At 42.2% G+C, this 20,203-nt stretch overlaps 1 protein-coding gene across 4 annotated transcripts in view; it reads left to right on the top strand.

The window, feature by feature from the left end:
- The window catches only part of FNBP1L (formin binding protein 1 like), a 305,643-nt gene that overhangs the window by 263,209 nt on the left and 22,231 nt on the right, over window positions 1-20,203 (top strand). For 2 of the 4 annotated variants that reach the window (XM_073593121.1, XM_073593118.1), the window contains exons 10-12: window positions 1,169-1,183; window positions 10,199-10,308; window positions 17,185-17,317. In XM_073593121.1, coding sequence (XP_073449222.1) covers window positions 1,169-1,183; window positions 10,199-10,308; window positions 17,185-17,317 — 258 coding nt within the window. The remainder of the gene's footprint in view (window positions 1-1,168; window positions 1,184-10,198; window positions 10,309-17,184; window positions 17,318-20,203) is intronic. The other 2 variants (XM_073593122.1, XM_073593119.1) reach the window with 1 other exon arrangement.

The raw sequence follows: 20,203 nt of genomic DNA, 5'->3' as shown, positions 1-20,203 counted from the left end.
CTACTCCAGAAAGAGTCAATTCCTTAGAACAGCTCCCTCCCTTCCCCGCACATCTCTACTTACACTCTGTGACGGCCAGTGCCCTTGGCCCTCATCTTCCTACATAGAATTTTATATAGTAGCTGGGGGAGAAGTGACAACTGCTGTGGCTGCTGGCCTCACGTTTAAAATGGTGGTGCGTAGCACCATTAATACGGCTTTTGGAGGTCTGCTCAAGCGGGGAGGGTGGGAGGTTACTGGTAAAAGCATGTATAAAATATATTCAATGGACATATATTCCAATGGGAAGGTTTTTGTTGGAGAGTGGTTTGGTGACAGGGTCACTTTAAACAAAATATTGTGACTTACCCTCCTTAGGATGCTAGTTGCCTGGCTTTCTGTGGGATCAAAAGTCTGAACTCCTGATCTGCAGATGTGAGCTGATTCATTAGCACAATGTTTTGAAGCCATTGGATCTGCACAACAAACCAGAAGCTACCATCTTCTGGAGAATATCTTTGGCAGGCTGAATATTTAAGTAGAGGAAATTTTAATAGGAAGAATATTCATATTTTTTTTTTTACCTTTTTATTGTGGATATTCTATAATGTCCTACATTAAAAGGTGAAATTTTTTTGTTTTGCTCTGTTCCTATTTTCAGTGACCTAAAAAATTATGTGCATAATAAACAAAGGCTACGGTCTTACTGCCTTCAGTATGAGCCCTATTTAAAACTATACCTATAAGCTGATCATTCACTGGAAGTTTTGCTTTACACCACTGCTAATTTCCTTGTTAGTCCAATGGTTTAGGGATCTTACACAAGCATCCTGCTGGCTGTTATTTCAGATGGTCTTCACTGTGTTCTTCTGAAATAAAAAATCTCTTTAAAATTATCATTTGTCTTTTTATTTTAACTTTGGTGGTCATCTGCCTACATCATGCTTTGAAGCCATCAGAATCAGCAGCCTCAGGTGACCATGCCTGTCTGTAAGTGTCCAGTTGAATAATTTTCCTAGTCTCCACACTGTGAAAGTGTTAGGTTGCACTGAATAGCTAAGGCATCCGTTTTGACAGGACAAGCCTGATTACAATATGTTCTCTGACTTTTTCTCAGAATATTAGAACAAAACGCTGCAATATCTTTCAGTAATTTGCCATTTCTTTCTGCTGCTGTGGAACGGTTCAGTGGTCGTTAAGGATGGTAAGCAAAGTGTGCTGGTCTGTGTCCCATCCTGCCAACGTGAACGTCACTGCTTAACTACTTGTATGTTTTGTGGCTAAATAGCAGGTTGGATGTGATGACAGCTTGCAAGATTCTTCATCTTCTCCTCCACATTGAATAGTTATGGTTCTTTGTGGGCTGTATAACAAACACATCTACATTATGGCAGGCTGTCTGTTTGGATTTTCTATATAGTGTTACTTTTTAGGCTTTTAGCCTCTGATAAAAGCCTATGTTTACCAAATTCAGAGTAAATTTGATAATTGCTACTTCATGACATTTTTTCTTTTGAAGGAAACTTGTGCCGAAAGTTACAGAGGCTACAATTGCTGACCATCTTCTTCTGAAAAAATGCTAGTTGCCTACCTGTCTCTGAATTCAATATTTGCTTTCACTAAACTGTGACCGGCATAGTGATCAAGAACTCCTGATCCACATAGTGACCCAAAGTACACAAACCACTGATACAAAATGACAGCTGGCTGTCGCCTCAAGAAGAAGGGCCAACAGTGTTGGCCTGCATGCTTCCTCAGCACAAGTTTTCTTTGAGTGGATCATTGTCAAAGCTTTGTGTGACTTTGTTTAAACAGCTGAAAACTGTTCTTCGGTCAGAATTGCATTTTAAATTATTTCTGTGGCACAGTTAAGACTACATAAAGAGAGGGTAATGAACTGAAGCAAGTTGTAAAACTTATTTACTTGATTCGACCACGCGTTCATCCAGTTATCATAAAAGTTTTTTAAAGCAAACCTGGGGACACAAAAAAGTAATGCTAACCATCCATGCATAGATTTCCTACAACGTTTAAAGTAGATAATCAGACTTTAAGGAGCGAAACATAAATGTAAGACCATTTTCTATCTCCAGTGTACATCAGTTAGGATGCAGGTATTAAAAGGGTCTTGGTGTATTGGAAATTTTCATTAAAAATTCTTTGATGTTTAAAAAAAAAAAAAAAACTTGTATCCTAATCAGGATGGATATAAATCAATGTTTTTTTGTTTTTTTTTTAATTTTTTTTTTTTTTTTTGCTCTAAATCGATTTATTTATTTTAAAACATTTATTTTAATACAATGCTTTTGGAGTAAAAATCTATCTAAAGATAGTTTTCTATTTAAGATACATTAATAATTTAGTTTATTCAGCATGAAATGTAGCATGAGGCTGTATATTCTGCAATATTTACATTTTTGGTAAACTCATTCAATGAATCCAAATTCTGCAAACTGGGATGACCTGCATTGCATTGATGCATTCACACAATTTCACAGTAACCATGAGATAAAATAAAGTTCAGGTATATTCCTTTATCCCATTGTTTTGCAAATCTATGTACAATATAAACTGTATGATTCAATCGGTTCAGATATTGCTGTTTTACTAACCTGACAGCTTATTATTCTAAATAGGAAACCTTCATTTTGTTTGTAAATATTAAAGATTCTAACTACCAGTAAGTCCTTACACTTAAAGAGTACCTGTTATTTCAGATCCATCATGGCAGCGCTTGTTAGCGGGCATCCACTCTCCTGCTGCCACCACATCCGCTATGTCACTGCCACATCACCAGCTGTCCCATTAAAATGAATGGGACTGTCAGTGAGTCAACAGTGGGTCAGAGGAGGAGCCGCTACAGGACAGAAATGACGGTTGCTCTTTAAAAATTATGATTTAAATCGACTTGATTTAAATCAAATCCACCCTGATCCTAATGTATGTTTGAGATAAAATTTGTCTTTTATCATATAGATTTATGTTTGGTACTTTTTTTTTTCTGATTATCAATGTTATAAAAGAAGTTGTAAAGGCAGAAGGTTTTTTTATCTTCATGCATATGCATGAAGATAAAAAGCCTTCTGTGTGTAGCAGCCACCCTGAGCCCCATCTCTGTCCAGCGATGTCCACGAGTCCCTCGGCCGTCCAGGACTCTCCTCCTGATTGGCTGAGACACAGCAACGGTGCCGTTGGCTCCCGCGGATGTCAATCAAAGGCAGCCAATCAGGATAGAGAGGGGGTGGGGCCGAACACCAGCTCCCTGTCTGAATGGACACAGGGTTCTGTGGCTCGGGTGCCCCCATAGCAAGCTGCTTGCTGTGGGGGCACTCAACAGGAGGGAGGGGCTAGGAGAAGCGAAGAGGGACCTGAGAAAAGGAGGCTCTGGGCTGCCCTGTCAAATCCACTGCAACAGTGGCGGTAAGTATAACAGTTTTTTTTTTTAAATAACCATTTTAATATACAGATGTGGCACAAGCCTAGGCCATATGGCTGGCTATTGTATTCGGACAGCTACAGCACCTTTAACTGTCTGAATCCTGGAACAGTGACTGCATCTGATTGGATGCAGTCACTGTTGGGTTGATACGGTTTCATCAGCTCCTTTTGACTTTTCATTCAGTTTGTTGAGCCTGAAGGTACCAACAAGGTCACCCATGGCTTAAATTTCAGCCAATTTAGTATAATCCAGCTTAAATATAGTGCAGCATTATGTAGCTGTCACCTATTAAATACTGACCAACGTGCAATGTTTGTAGGTTCTGGACTTCCCAGTCAATCTCTCTGTTGTCTACCCCATTGAGTCTATTTCTATACTGTTAGTAAAATCCCAAAAATCCAACTGTATAGTAAGTACTCATAATCTGTGCATCTAGAAATCAGGCTCAGAGTTGGAATGGCCTTTTCTTTAAGTGCGGGTGTAATGTAGTCTACATTGGTTTCTTTGTGAGCTGCATCAGGTGCTAATAACTGAAGGAAGGATCTTAGCCAGTTTCGAGTGGGGCAGAGTACAAAGTGCACCTGACCAGTGTGTGCTACAGCTTGTTCATTCTGCTGAGGGCTATGGGGTGACACGGGAAGCTGCAGAGCTACAGACTTTAATATTGGTTTAGCCCTCCTGACATATCAGGGCAGTAGTGGTGTATCTAACAAAAAAAAAAGTGCCAAACAGAGTTACTATTCTTTTGATAACTAAAGTTTATATGGATCTGAATTGTCTAATTGGCTATTTGGCTATGATCTGCTTAACCTTAAAATAAGCTGCCACATCAGTTTATTTGTTCTAAGTTTGCTTGGAGGTTAAAAATGGGAAGAAATATGAAACGCTTATCTTAAATGTACAGTACGTGTACACAGGTAAAGTATTCGTAGACCTTGTTATGGGCTTATACCTCTAGGTGATTGGACACTGGCAAAGCTTTTGAGGACACACCCACTGGACACCTCCCTTAAAACCCTACCACACTATGCAAGTCCTCAGTTTTTGAACAGGTCCTAAAGCATTCACAGAGAATTAACTTAGCCTAACTAGTTTATCTCTTTTCCTTTATTATTTTATCTTTGGATTCTTCAATCAAGTCCCTACTATCTGCTAAAGCCACAAACTGAAGCAGTGCATCCAGATCTGTGCAATCTCTGTAAACCTTGGAAGTTGTACCCAGACCCCACAATGTGGGGAAGGCCTTTAATGTTGCTCCGGACACTGGATTCTGGGGGACGGGGGTGTATTTGTGCTAGGAGCGGGATTTTGGAGGGAGAGGGTTTTGCTAGGAGTGGGGATTTTGGCGGGAGATTTATTATAGCTGGGGATTTAAAAAAAATTTTTTTTTTTTTGTGTGTGTGTTTAGGGGAATTATTTACGACTACAGACCACTGAACTCTGCCTCACATACTACATTTCTAATTTTTGAGGATTGGTTACACCAGGTGTAATGCGTGCAAAATCATGCATTTACCTTCATCACACAGGAAATGTACTGCCTTTTGCAGACGCGAGCGGGTGAGATTGATTCTTAACGGCCTCCCCACAGATCTAGCAAATGCACGTGCGTTCACACCCACTAAAATACATAGTAAAAATTCATGCTCGCACCTTTTTGCATGTTTCATGTGCATAGATCAGTCGATTTAAAACATGACACATGGGAATGCGCAAAAAAGTGCCCGCATACAGATACACCTGGTGTGAATGAGCCGTAAGACTGGTGCGCCCAAGATTGTGCACAATTCTAAAGGATGCCTTGACTGAAAAAAGGTTGAGAAATACTGATCGAGAACCCCCTGAATACTCATCTTACTTCCAGCTTTTGGCAAATGTCCACATGACAAGTCAGATGCTCTAGACCAGTGATTCTCAACCCTGTCCTCAAGTACCCCCAACAGCCCATGTTTGCAGGTTTTCCTTTATCTTGCACAGGTGCTTCAACCACTTGCCGACCAGCTGCCGCAGTTTTACGGTGACAAGGTGGCTTGGCTGCGTGAATTGCCGTACTGGTATGGCGGTTCGTGCACTAGCTTCTATGGACGCGTGCACCGATTGGCTAGCGGGGGAGCAAATCAGCATAGTCCGCCGGGCCGCCTGTGATCTTTCCCCGCAGAGACAGAACGGGGATCTGCCGAAGTAAACAAGGCAGACCTCTGTTCTGACAGGGGATTACACAGAAATCCTGTCTTTCTGCTATGCAGGAAGACTGATCTGTTATCCCAGGTAGCCCATCCCCCATACAGTTAGTAAACACACCCAGGGAACACAATTAACCCCTTGATCGTCCCTGATGTAAAACCCTTCCCTGCCAGTGTCATTAGTACAATGTCAGTGCATATTTTTAGCTCTGATCACTGTAATAATGTCACTGGATCCAAAAGTATCAAAAATGTCAGATGTCCGATCTGTCTGCCGCAATGGCTGTCCTGCTAAAAATCGCTAATAGCCACCATTAGTAGTAAAAATAGATATATGATTAAAATGCCATAATTTTCCCCCCATTTTGTAGACTCTATAACTTTTGCGCAAACCAATCAATATATGCTGCTTGGAGTTTTTTTTACCAAAAAATATGTAGCAGAATACATATTGGCCTAAATTGATGAAGAAATTCAATCTTATTATTTTTATTTTTTTTTTATTGGGTATGATTTATAACAGAAAATATATATATATATTTTTTTCAAAATTCACGGTGTTGTTTTTTTTTTTTTTTATAGCGCAAAAAATAAAAACCACAGAGGTGATCAAATGCCACCAAAATAAAGCTCTAGTTGTAGGAAAAAAAGGACATAAATTTTATTTGGGTACAGCGTTGCACGGCCGCTCAATTGTCAGCTAAATAAACACAGTGCCGTATTGCAAAAAAATGGCCTGATCATTAAGGGGGTAAAACCTTTCGGGGCTGAAGTGGTTAAATGGCTTGGTATTTCGGACAGCTATTTTATCTAAGAGAAAATCCCAAAACATGGCCTGTTGGGGGTACTTGAGGACAGGGTTGAGAACCACTGCCCTAGACCACATGTGTCAAATACAAGGCCCACCGGCCGAATACGACCCACCAGGCCATTTCATGTGGCCCTCGTACCCCTCCAGCAGCTGCGGCACCCCCCTCGTCTCAGCAGTCTGCAGCAGGGAGGGAGGATGGTACTTCTCTGCTAGATCCTCCACTTCTCTGTGTAGCCACAGCACCCCTTCTTCTCTGCCTTACCTGGTCTCAGCATTCAGCAGACTCTGGCATCTGACTCCTGCCCTCCTCCACTTTCTGCTTCCAAACTTCAGCTTCTTCCCGGCTGCAGTACGAAGTAAGGGGGGTGCACTGTGGGGGAGAGTGGAGGAGCTCTTGTCATCTGATGTAAGGGGGGGGTGGGGTGCTTTGGACATCTGCTTATAATTATTCTGAGGGTAAAACAATTCTTTGCCAGTTGAAAAGGAGGATCACACACCGTTGGTATCATCCACAAGAAACTTTATTGGAGACTATTGAGACCGAACACTGTGGCTGAACCATGTTCTGTTTGAGCGCGGTCTCCAATAAAGTTTCTTGTGGATGATACCAGCGACCGTCTTTTTCAGACTTGTATCATCTGCTACAGGCATGTGAATGGGTTCTGTGCTGGTTTGCGCCTGCCCTTTATAGCTTAAGTCTCAAAGGAGAAGTACAGCCAAAGCTTGTTTGGCTGTACTTCTCCTGTGGATCGCAGGAGTGCAGTTCGTTTTGCACTCCTGTGACCAGTTTTCAGCAGACAGCGGGCTGAAGTTTGCTGTCGGCTGACAACTCAGAGCTGGTCCAGGCTTGGCCAAGTTTGCGGCACTGGGGTCGGGGTCAGGATCTGCCCACATGCCTGGACTGGCACCTGGCTCAGCCTCTCAGCGAGCCACTGAGAGCCTGAGGCGGCTGCTCCCGCCCCCTCCACAGCCCAGTGCTCCAGAGAGCGAGAAGGGGACAGAGCAGAGAGGGGTGACTGATAGTCAGCAGCTCTCTGCTCGGGAGCTGTGAGAACCACGCAATCTGCAGTGTTTGATCGTTCAGTTCAGTGTTAGAGCCGGCGGGGGACAGTTGCAGCATCCACCTAGGTAAGTATAAATCTTCAAAAACCCCATACTTTTCTTTTAAGTTATTACTAAAACCAGTAATAATCGAATGCCTTTCCGCCAATGCTAATTCTGACTTGCCTGCTCAAAAAGAGCAAGAGCGGAAAATGCTCAGAAGAACCTGGTACACAGACATACTTAGACTTCTATCAGACAGCCCCCAGACTATTCACAACAGGCCAGGTCTATGTCAGGGCCCTCTACTTCATTCTACATCAGTCTCTGGCTTGTTAAAGCCCAGGTTTGAAAAGATAGAGGGGTCTCAATGTCTGTAATTCCTACCTTGATAAACGCAGGAAAAGATACTTTCAGAAAGATCTACTATCGTACCTAGATATCCCATTTTTGCTTGGTGTGAATGCAGGCACTTCAGTCCCAGAGAATACACTGTTCCTTGCATTCTGGCCTTCCCACAATCCGGTCTTGACCAGAACTTGGCCATAAGCACTTTGAAAGGACTGATCTAGGCCTTGGTCTTATACGTTCTCTTTCAGAGCTTTTTCTTTGCTCTGCTTAGTAAAAACTTTTCTTTTAATTTTGTTTCTCATATTAAGGCCCTTATTGCTGCACCCTGAGCTTACTTGAGATTTCAGATTGGTTCTCTGTGCCCTGCCCCCCTTTGTGTCAGGACAAGTCTGATCATTGGAGGAGAGCAGGCTGAGTTCCCAGCACAGCTAGAGAACTGACCATGATGTGCTCTCATGCCTAGTGTGGTCAGTTTTTAATCGGAAAGCAGAGGGACTGGCAGGAATGGGGATTTCAAACAAAGGAAGCAATACAAAGAGAACAGTAAACTTTTTCATACAAGTACATGGTACAACAGGCACATATCAAGAATATGAACTGTTGGTTTTACACTACACTAGTGGCAATTTTTTTTTTTTTTGCTGTGTAGAGATGGAAGTTTCTATAATCTATACTTGGCTGCGTACTCTTGCGTCACACTGTTAAAGGGCACCAAGACCAGCCAAACGCAAAGGGCAGCAGTGCGAACCTGCCTTTCCATGAATCTGAGACTGCATCTAAAAAGGTTTTATGTGTACTTGGGGGACATTTTTAAATAATATTGCTGAATCTAGAGCAAACAGCCCAACATCTTTATCAAATATTTTTATATTCTGTGCAATTTTTTTAATATAGATTTGTTTATACAGTAACAATTGTTTATTTTGGCGTGTCTGCTTTTTATTAACCTAAAATGAAGATTTTTTTTCCATCTAACACTTAAAGGCTAACCTCTCCTGTGGAACATGTTACACCCATATTTAGTATGTAATATATTCCAGCTCATTCCCCACTCATCCTTCCTCACCATTCCCCTGTGACAGCGGGCGGGGGATCCTATACCTACACCTGCTGTCACATTTTAAAATCCCTGTCGCCCGCACAGTCATATCATTTATTTACAGTGATCTGTGACTGAAGAAAGTACAGGTCCCATCTTCTACTGGGGCAGACAGCTTGTAGTTCTCAGTGAACTAAGTGGACGCCAATGAGCGCCCTAATAGTTCATCGATACTTCCTCCAGCTTTCTAACAGCCTGTACAGATGTAAGGGGAAGAAAGCTGGAGTATTTGCAGGAGATCAACATTGCCTGACACCCACTGATCGCAGGTGCAATGCTGTGTAGACTCCTGTAGGAAAAAAAATAAATGCAAATATTTTTCTGCAAAAGTGTGCTTTTAATATTTTTTCCTAAAAAGTGAACTTGACCTTTAATGAGAATGAAGAAAGAATGATCTTATTCAAATAAAACATAACAAATGCAAGGGCACTGCCATATGTATTGTTATGCTTTAAAATTATCAGCATATTGGATTAGCTTCTGCTAATTAATGTCAGGATTTGAACACCAGAGCAATGAGTCTTACACAGAAAATTTCCAACTCAAGCTGAGGTGACACCACACAGATTAGTCACATTTGTCCTCCTCGTGTTTTTGGCACATCCCCAGTTTCCATATTTTTTGGCTGAAGAAACTGTGGTTGTTCAAGGTCAACATCTTGAGACTCGGCACATTGTATTGTAGTATTTCATAGCTGCATAGATTGCTGTGGTGCCCCCTGCTGAATTTCACATAGGCCTATTTACAGAACTATTGCTTTGTTCAAGATTAGTCATAACTGTGTCTAGGGTTGAACTTCATTGTGGAAATCAGACCTCACTGCCCATATCAACTGGATGTTACAAAGTGTCTCCTCAGGATTTGTGGTTGGTCTTGTGTGGCTGTTTGGTGTGTGATTTTCCAAGCTTTGCCAGAAATCATGTTTTTGTGGGTGTAGATTCTTCTGTGGGTAATAGCTGTATACACTTTGCAGTAACCAGCTGCTGGAATAGCTCCTGCCCATTTAATTTGCCTCAGTGATGTTCTTGGCTTCTAAGAAATGCTGAGGCTGTATGAAGGTAACATTAGTAGACCTGACCAAACTGGAAATTCTCAATACTGGATAAGCTGTTTGTTACACTTTATCTACGCACATTCTTTTGTGCTTTTGCTAGTGTAAAATATGACATGGGATCAGGCTTAAGGCAGTGTTTGTTCTGCTGGCCAGACATGTTTTGTTTGTTGTGTCATTGAGTGTTCTGCTGTCCGGCTCAATTTTCCATTCCCACTGTTCATTCAATCTTTCCTCCACACAGGGGCCATCTTTAGAGGATTTTAGTCACCTTCCTCCAGAGCAAAGACGTAAGAAACTGCAGCAAAGAATTGATGAATTAAACCGAGAGCTTCAGAAAGAAATCGATCAAAAGTAAGTGACTTGCAAGCCCTCTAATATACCTTCCTATCTGGCTTCATCAGGAGACTGCTGCAGGCTGCTGCTGCCTTTTTGGAACTTTAAAGGCTTTTTATGATACTGCTTTCAGCACATTGAGCATTGAAGTATTGAGAGGAAAAACCTACGTGTCCTTTAACCACTTCAGCCCCAAAAGGATTTACCCCCTTCCTAACAGGCCATTTTTTGAGATACGACACTGCATTACTTTAACTGACAATTGCGCAGTCATGCGACACTGTACCCCAAATAATATGTGTAATTTCCCCCCCCCCCCCCCCCACAAATAGAGCTTTCTTTTGGTGGTATTTAATCACCTCCTGCGGTTTTTTTTTTTTTTTTTGTTATAAACAAAAAGGACCGACAAGTTAAAAAAAAACTATTTTTAACTTTCTGCTTTAAAACAAAACATACCCGATAAAAAAAAAAAATCAAATTTGTTCATCAATTTAGGCCAATATGTATTCTGCTACTCCCCACAATTAGCCAATTCACTAAGGAAAATTTATTTATTAAACTACATACCGCTACTGGACAAAATCAAGCAGGAAATTAAAAAAATTTGCAATCGACCGATCTCTTGGATCGGACGTATAATATGTATATCAGTTTGTGCACGAGTTTCTGTGGACGGGCGCTGATTGGCCAGCGGGGGAGCCAATCAGCAGGTCCAGCGGACTCTGTTTCCCGGCCGCCCGCGATAGTTCCCCGTGGAGACAGAACAGGGATCTGCCGAAATAAACAAGGCAGATCTCCGTTCTGATAGGGGATGACACAGGATCTTGTCTTTCTGCTATGCAGGAAGACAGATCTCTGTGTTGTGTCCCAGGCAGCCCAACCCCCCACACAGTTAGAAACACACTGAGGGAACACAGTAAACCCCTTGATCGCACCCGACTTCTCTGCCAGTGTCATTGGTAGAATGTCAGTGCATATTTTAAAGCACTGATCACTAATAATGTCACTGGTTCCCAAAAAAAGCATCAAAAATGTCAACTAGGTTTCCGATCTGTCCGCTGCAATGTCGCAGTCCCGCTAAAAATCACTGATCAAAATAATAAAAATGCCATAAATCTAATCAATAATCAATATACGCTTATTGTGGGGTTGTGGACAGACTTCATATCTGTCTGTATTGATGTTTAAGGCTTCTGACTTACTAAGGTTAATTTTATAATTTGATAACTCTCCATATTTCCTCAGGGTGTCAAGTAGATTAGGGATCGAGATTCTCGGTTTGGTGATAGAGAACAACAAGTCATCGGCGAATGCCGATAACTTGTGTTCCTCTCTTCCCACCATGCATCTGCTAATATCCAGATTTTTTCGGATCGTGGCCAGTAGAGGCTCCAAAGTCAGGACAAACAAAAGAGGGGAGAACGGGCATTCCTGCCTGGTCCTGTTCTCCATCTTAAACTCTGCTGACGGTATGCCATTTACTTTGACAAATGCCGAAGGATAATTATATAAAACTTTAATCCATTTCAACATAGTTGTACCAAGGCCCACCGCTTCCAGCGTTTTCATCATGAATCCCCAGTCTACTCTGTTGAATGCTTTCTCAGCATCAATCAACAGAAGTAGACCTGGGGACCCACTCACTTTAATTGCATCAAGGATAAGGAGCAACCTGACGCCATTGTCCCTCCCCTCTCTCCCTGGTATAAAGCCAACTTGGTCTAGGTGGACCCAGTATGACATTTCTTCCTTTAGACGCGTAGCTAAAACTTTGGCAAATAATTTAATATCTGCGTTCAGTAACGCTATCGGCCTGTAGCTCGAACACAGCGAGCTATCTTTTCCATCCTTTAAAATTAACGTCACAGACGCTGTCAGAGCGCCCTCACATATCTCCCCCTGCCCCCCCAACCCGTTCCAAATCTGACAGCTTAAATTTTTTTATAGAAGTAGGCTGTAAAGCCATCTGGCCCAGGGCTCTTTCCGGGGGGGATGGCCGCCAAGATCTCTTCTTCAGTAATCGGTCTAATTCTTCTGCATCACTATCAGAGAGACTAGGTAGTCCCGCTGCTTTTAGATAATCATTCGCCTTTTCCTCTTTTCCCACGGGTCCACTTCCGCTTTGACTGAGTAAAGGACTGTGAAATATTTCCGAAATTCTTCAGCTATCTCTCTAGATGTATGTCTAAATACCCCATTCTTATTTTGAATCCTATCTATAAAGTTATCCTCTCTTTTCCTCTTCAGCACTGTTGCCAAATGCTTACCAACCTTATTGACCCCCCAGAATCTCTCTTTTAGATGTTTATTTAGAATTTGATTTGATTCAGTCTCTATTAAATCCTTAAGTTCTTCTCTTTTAATTATTAGTTGTTGTAAGAGAGTTATATGATTCCCTTTATAAGCTTTGTGGGCTTGTTCGAGACAATATATTTCATTTATAAGATCTTCCTTTCTTTTTACACTTTCTTTCTTCATACCCGCCCCGATAGAAATCAAAATGCGCCTGATGTATGCTTTTAGTGTCTCCCAAAGCACTGATCCTGATGTCTCCCCCGTATCATTTGATGCGAGAAACATGTCTATTTCTTGCTGAATTTTTTCAACAATCTTGGGATTATCAATAAGTTTTTCGTTAAGTCGCCATGAAAATGGGAATTTCTGGGGTCCTGGAAACCTCACTTTCATCAAGACGGGAGAGTGATCTGACAGCGTGCATATCTCTATCTTCATATCCTTTACAGATTCCAGCAAGCTGTGATCGACCATTAAATAATCAAGTCTTGCATAGGACCCGTGCACAGTAGAAAAAAAGTATAATCCCTAACTTTTGCGTGCTGCACTCTCCATGCATCGATAATTTTGCAGTTATGTAATTTTTGCCCGATTTGTTTTTTTAAGAGTTTTTTGCTTACTCCCCGTGATCTAGACGAGCTATCCAAGACTTGATCTAAACAAAAATTGAAATCCCCAGCTAATATCACCTCTCCTGTCTTGAATTCCATCAACTTATTTAAGGATTGAGACAAAAATTCAGTCGGGTTCTTATTTGGGCAATACAGGTTTGCAAAGTAAGAATCCTTTCCCCAATCCTTACCTTCAAAAAAAGGTAACGGCCTTACAGATCTGCTCTTCTTTCTATAAGAACAAATTTGGTCCGTTTTGAGAACCCGATTGCCACTCCCTTGGCCCTCTTTATGGGAGAATCACTATAGAACCAGTTCGAACAGTATCTAGAGTACAGCTTAATACCTATGTCCAATGTTAGGTGGGTCTCCTGAAGGAACACCACATCCGCACCATACCGTTGTAACTCTCTAAGCACTTTATGCCTCTTGGAAGGAGAATTAAGCCCTTTTACGTTACATGTCAAGCAATTAATCTCCGTCATCCCTTCTTGTTCTTAGAGATGGGCCTTCTCACACTGGTGCTTACACCTTTTGATAAACCTTTGAGACCTCAGCAGGATAGGTTCCCACCCCCCCCCCCCCCAATATTCTTCACCCCACTCTCCTCCCTGCCACCCAAACCCATACCTCTCTCCCCCCACCCCCCGATCCTCCCCCCCGCCCTCCTCCCCCCCGCCCTCCTCCCCCAACCTGCCAATACCTGACCCTAGGTCCGCAGCAGAGAAACAACATCGATCTCTACTTGCATCCAGCCACCATAATGAGGTGTGACTCAGACAGCAGGCAACCGCGGGCGCCCGAGAACGCTACCTACAAATCTCACCACCCCCCGGCCCGCCCCCCATCCTCCACTCTAAATTTCAATAATTACAACCATAAAACCTGAGCTGTCCCCACAGAACCCCAGCGGGATGTCACACCATTATACTTCCACAGGGAGAAAGAGGGAGAGGGGAAGAGAAGAACAACATGAGAAGGAAGGAACAAATTCTCCCCCCCCCCCCCCCCCAAGACCCCCCGACTCCCATACCAATTTTTAGCTCCTTCCCCTTCCTCCCCACTCTAACCAGGGATGTTTGGAATAGGAATATCCAATTCTTTTCAAAAGTCCTGTAAGTCCTCTAAATGTTTCAATCTAACTGTTCTACCTCCTTTTAGCACATTTAAGGAAGTAGGAAAACCCCAGCTATATTTTATATTTGCTTTCCTCAAAATTTCCAGCAGGGGCTTTAGTTGCCCTCTTCTAGCCAAGGTCCCCGCCGAGAGATCAGCAAAGATCTGGATCACTGTGTTATCCAATTTCACCGAATGAGCTCTTCTAAGGTTGCTCCAGATTTTTGCTTTGTCTTCGTATTGATAAAATTTAATAATGACATCTCTGGGTATATCTTCACTGACGCTTGGGGGTTTTCCTATCCTGTGGACCCGGTCGATCTTCAATTCTTCATCAAGTCCTCCGTCTAATAGCGGATTGAAGATTACTTTCATTTTAGTAATCAGGTGTTCGCCATGTTGTTCCGGTAAGGCTCGTATCCTTAAATTTTGTCTGCGACTTTGATTTTCTTGTTCTTCTAATTTATAGAGGGCGTCCCGTTGATCCATTTGTAGTTTTCTGACTTGTGATTTTTGCTCAATTATTTCTCGAGCCTGTTTCTCTGAGGTTTCCTTCACTATTTCTACTCGCTTCAACAGGAGGCCCATATCAGTTCTAACATTTAGGATCTCTGATTTGATTAGGTTCTCCAATTTAGCAAACATATCCAGCAGTTCAGTTTTTGTTGGCAGTGACTCCATAATACACTCTTCCTCTAAACTGAGATCCTTCACTTCTTCCCTAGAAGTTCCAGCTTGAGCTCCTTTATTTTTCACTGAATCTTTCTTCAATTCCTTTCCTCCCTGTTGTTTACTTTCCTGAGCAGGGCTCTTTGGGCTTCCCTAGCTTACTTCTTTCAGATATTTCTGGATAGAGCTTGAATTTAAGCTTTCTCTGGGCTTCTTAGGTTCCACCACTCTTTGAGAGCGACCTCGCATGTTCACCTCCACTCACTTCCTCTTTCACGCACACAGCTCTCCTTTTTCTCTTCTCTTCCTTTCCTCTCCTCCCTCCTTTCACCTCCCTCTTCACCTCCCTTGTCTGCCAAACATCGACCAGTGTTTTCCTGTTAGGTGCGCCACGCTTATCTCAACAAGCGAACAGTTCACTCCTTGGATCTCCTGTATACTCTTTGAACAATCAACCGGCCGAGACCGATCGTGGGACAGGGTCAGGAAAACCGCCCCCACTCCACTTTCCCTCTAGTCCTCCCATACACGGACAGTTCAGTTCATAACTCTGTACCAGCAGTCCTTCAAAGTAACTCACAATCACTGCAAAAGTGTATTCTTTACCGAGTGAGACTTATTGAATATCCCAACATTACAACCTTAAAATGTCCCAGAGAGATACACAGAGGATAGGGAGGGTAAATGCTTCACTTTACTAGAAGCTTGTTATAAGTTCACCCGAAGTGTACTGGACAATACACAACAGTGCATAATCCTACCTTGAGGACACGGCTGTCTTCTGGAGTTTGCCTCGTATCGCTCCTCAATTATCCTGTAAAGCCCGATGGCTTCTGTGGCTAGAGCCCGCTCCTCAGGACATCCTAGTCCATCTCTTGTAACCTTAAATAGGTCTCCAGAGGGTTTCCAGTGGGCTGTGAGGCGCTGCACAGTAGCTGTGCCTGGGACTATCAGACTAGGTGGAGGGATGGCGTAGGGAGGCTTTAGCCGGGAGCTAAGCCGGGAGGACGGGGGAGAGGAGGAACTGCTCCACTCGCACGCTGAGTCTCAGGCTGGTCCGAGATCCACTGCTGTACGCCGTGCAAAAGATGTTGTGCTTGTGGCTCAGCCTGTCACCCACCGCTATCTCCTGGATGCCCTTTCCCGGTGTACGCATCCCGCGATCACCGGGTCCTCCAATAATCTGCTCCGCATGCAAGTCCCGTCATCGACCCGAGCATCCCCGCCGCCCGCTTCCACAGCGCCGCCGTCAGGCCCTCCCCCAGCTGTGCTTTTAAAGAAATTCTTCAGCCATTTTGAAAAAAAAATTAGCAGCTACAAATACTGTAGCTGCTAACTTTTATTAAAAGGAAACTTATCTGTCAAAGGATCCAGAACCTTCTTCACCCTTCGCCAGTCTTCAGTCCCTGGGGCCACAGTTTGGAAGCAGACTGTGACTCCTTGTAGCTTCACAGCCAGCTTCCTAATGCGCATGCGCAAGCCATGTTGCACTGTGTGAGAGGTCCTGCAGCTTGCTGGGACCTATCATGTGTCCAGGGCGGGGGTCTAAACTTTCAGTGGATTCACCAAGGAAACTAATTGGAAGTGGGAGCGGGTACCTACCAAAATTAATTACCCGCTCCCCCCAAAAAATGTTCAAAAGTGTCAGAGGAGGGTGGGAGGAGGACATTCAATCTGAAAATAAATCTGGTTTAGCCTAATAGGAATTCTGTGTAATACACTGCATCCATTTTTCTTAGATACTTTCTTGTATGGGTGGTAGGCCAGTATGTAGCTTCATATTCTTTGCACCAGTCACAATTTAAACCTTTTTAAAAATAGGTTTGAATATGATTGTTGGCTGTGGGTAAGTATTCAAATCTGTGAAAGTTCTGCACTTTAAGCTAATGTCTGTCTGACAAAGCCTGATGCATCAAAGTGGGGTGTTTTTAACAATTCTTCTCTGACATTACAAACTTGGTTTTACCAAAAAGATTGGCATGTACTTCTGCAAAGTGGGAATGCCTGGAAGTAGGTTGTATTCTCTATGTGCCTTTTAAAGGCTTTATTTTCAGTATTGCCTGGAATTTCCCTTTTATCTGGTAACTCCACCTAGATAAACATGGTTAAAGTTGTATGATTTTTAGTTTGTGATTAATAACAATCTGTTACTGTTGCAGAGGAATAAACCAGAATGAATAATGTTACTTCTTTCTTACCATAGAGAGGCTCTAAATAAAATGAAAGATGTGTATGAGAAGAGCCCACAAATGGGAGACCCTAGCAGCTTGCAACCTAAAATAGCGGAAACAATGAGTAACATTGAAAAGCTGAGGATGGAAATTCATAAAAATGAGGTTAGTATGACAAGTCAATACTTGAATGTAATGGGTACATTTTATCCTGTATTAGGAGAGTCATTGAGATATTATGGTTGGTTCCTATAGAACTGTCTTTCTCAGCCAGAGTTCCTCCAGAGGTTGTTGGTGGTTCCTTGAGCAATGAGCAATTTCTGCGCCTCAGGTAAATAACCACTGACACCAATGGAAACCACTTTTTAGCTCCCTGTAGGGGGGACATTTTCTCAGTGATCACCAGAGTAAAGGAGTCCCTCTCCCAATGATCACCAATGTAAGGTGGTCATTCTCCCACTGACAACCAAAGTAAGGGGGCTCTTCAATGACCACTAATGTGGGACACTAATGAGGGACACTTTCCACAGACTACAAATGTGAGAGAAAACTTGTTTGTTTTCTGAACATTATGCCTTTACTTTCATAATTATTACTGCAAATTATTTTGCAGTACAGAGCAGTCCTGGGTGTCAAATAGTTAAAATATGCCACTTTCTTCATGCCACAATGTGCCAAGTACAATAAGCTGTAATAATGTTTAGCAAGGGTTTGCTGAGACCCTGAAGTTATTTTGAGTTCCTTCTTGTTAAAAAGATTGAATTATTAGTTCCAAAAAAGGAAACTCCGATGACTACTACATGCAGTCTAAAAGCGATGTGTATTGTAACTATCTGTTCATTTTTCACTTTTGCTTTTTCTTAAAAATTGTACTAGTATTTTAAATCTACCCTGTATTTCGTTTTCAACCTAAAGAAAAACGAATTTCCAATGTTAAAAACATTAATCTGAGGTTACTAGAACGTACCTTTCTTTGTCTTGACATCTTCCAGAATAATTTTCAAGGAAACCTACATAATGACACAAGTGTAGCCTATCTCTAAAAAAAAAAATTAAAAAAACAAATACCATTCGCAACAGCGCCACCTCAATTATTTGATTTATTTCTAAAATTTTTAGTGAATATATATTTAATGTGTGTGTTGTCTACTCTTTAATTTTTGTATTAAGTCCTTTTGAAAATTCTTACGTTCGGTAAGTTTTAGCTATGCTTTTCTTCAAATACTGTTAATTATGGTGTAAGCATAATAACCCATAAAAAATGGAAACCTGTTAAAATATGCAGTAGATGCATACCACTTATATCTACAAACCTTTCATATTTGCATGTTTCTGACATAAATTAAGTAAATGATAAAAAAAGAGTCTGTCATGAACAAATATCATTCATTTTATGCACATCAAAATCTGTTTTTTTATTTTTCTGTAACCATAAATTAGTTTATCTTTATTATACGGTAAAGGATACAGCAACTGATTCATAGACCAAGAGTTATATACCGCTACCTTCAGACAACTTGACACACGTTAAAGCTTTGCTGGGTCTGCCCCGCGGTTTATCTATTGTTTGTGTCCTTGGGTAATGGATGTTTCTCTTGGAGAAGTATTTCCTACTGTTTTTCATGGTATCTATTTTACCTCTTCCGACTGAATCTTCTATCAAGCTTTGACTGCTTCGAACACTGGCTCCTGCATTGGGTGCTTATCTTGGCACGTGGTGCAACAAGTGTAGTTAGCTGCATGGTGCTATACATGTCCAAAGCTTTGGTCCATTCCTATAGCACCCACACCCTGAAGACCCCTTTGTGGTTATGCCCATCATGGTAGGCAAAGGCTGGACTCTGAATGAGACCAACGATATAGACAAAGTAAAACAGGGTTTCCTGTAACCTTCTACTTACCGGTTCCTGACTTTACATGCCTTATTGGCTCTGTAGCATACACTACATCCTCATGTTATAAGACATGCCGCAGTGCCTTGCAAACAAGTGGTTTACGAAGCACAGGTGTGGGGGAATCTACACTTGTGTTTTTCCATAACTTTTATTGTCTCGCTATTCAGCTTTATAGGTAACATTATTGCGTTTGCCTGTTTTTTTTAAAAAAAAATTTTGCCTCGCCACCGGAAGTTCCCCTCAGACTAGTGACATAGCACTAATGAGACTCCCAAGTATGCACTTTCAGCCGCCATTTCCTAGTGTTGACACAACTGCTTGCCACCTCCTCTGCTCACCTCCAAAGAGACAGCCATTGAAACTCTGTGCCTGGGTTATTGCGATTCCTTTCTACCAGACACGCTAACGTCCCTTAATCCACAGCAATTCCATGAGTATCCCACAGGGGAAGACCCTCATTTAGCAATGGAGGATTACAGGTTCTCTAGAGCAGGGGCATATGAAATGGTGATGAGACAATTTAGCAGAGGCAGCTCAAGGTTTTTCACTGCCACTATTTTGGGTAGTTACTCATTTCGCTTCTGGCAATATGCTGTCTACCATAGACTTTTTGATTGACTCAATGCCATGCTACACTCTGAAGAAATAAACCTAGTGTGGCAAAATGCACGAAGGCCTCGCATACCCAATGATTGGCCAAACTCTGAGAGGTTATTTCCCCATATTGAGGCCTTGTATGCTATGGACATAGAATATAACAAGAAATGGTCTGCCTCTATTGTCCCGGCTATTCTTGCGCTCAATTCTCACTCTACTATTTCTCTTGGGGGTACCACATCTTTTAAAGATTCAGTGAATAGTCATTTGGGGACTTTTTAAAGTCCTCATTTGCTCTGGCAAGCCTTGCCCTACAGCCAGCCATAGACACTTTTTCAGTTTCTTAAACTATGGAAAACTGGTCTGGAGATATTAACAGTAAGCCTAGTAAACCCTATGAAAATCCAAATCTTTCTTGAAAATTGCAGGTCTTGCCCTTGACCCTACCATTCTGGGTATATGCCATGGAAAATGTGATCTTTCAGAGCAGGATTCCTATGGCTTAAGACTTGGGTGATTGGCCCAGTTCAGAAAATGTGCCTTTTGCGCATTCTCTTTT

The sequence above is a fragment of the Aquarana catesbeiana genome, linkage group LG07, assembly GCF_042186555.1.
Source record: "Aquarana catesbeiana isolate 2022-GZ linkage group LG07, ASM4218655v1, whole genome shotgun sequence".
NCBI lineage: Eukaryota > Metazoa > Chordata > Amphibia > Anura > Ranidae > Aquarana > Aquarana catesbeiana.
The sequence above is the reverse complement of the archived record's forward strand: the minus strand, read 5'-3'. Positions and strand labels throughout refer to the sequence as shown.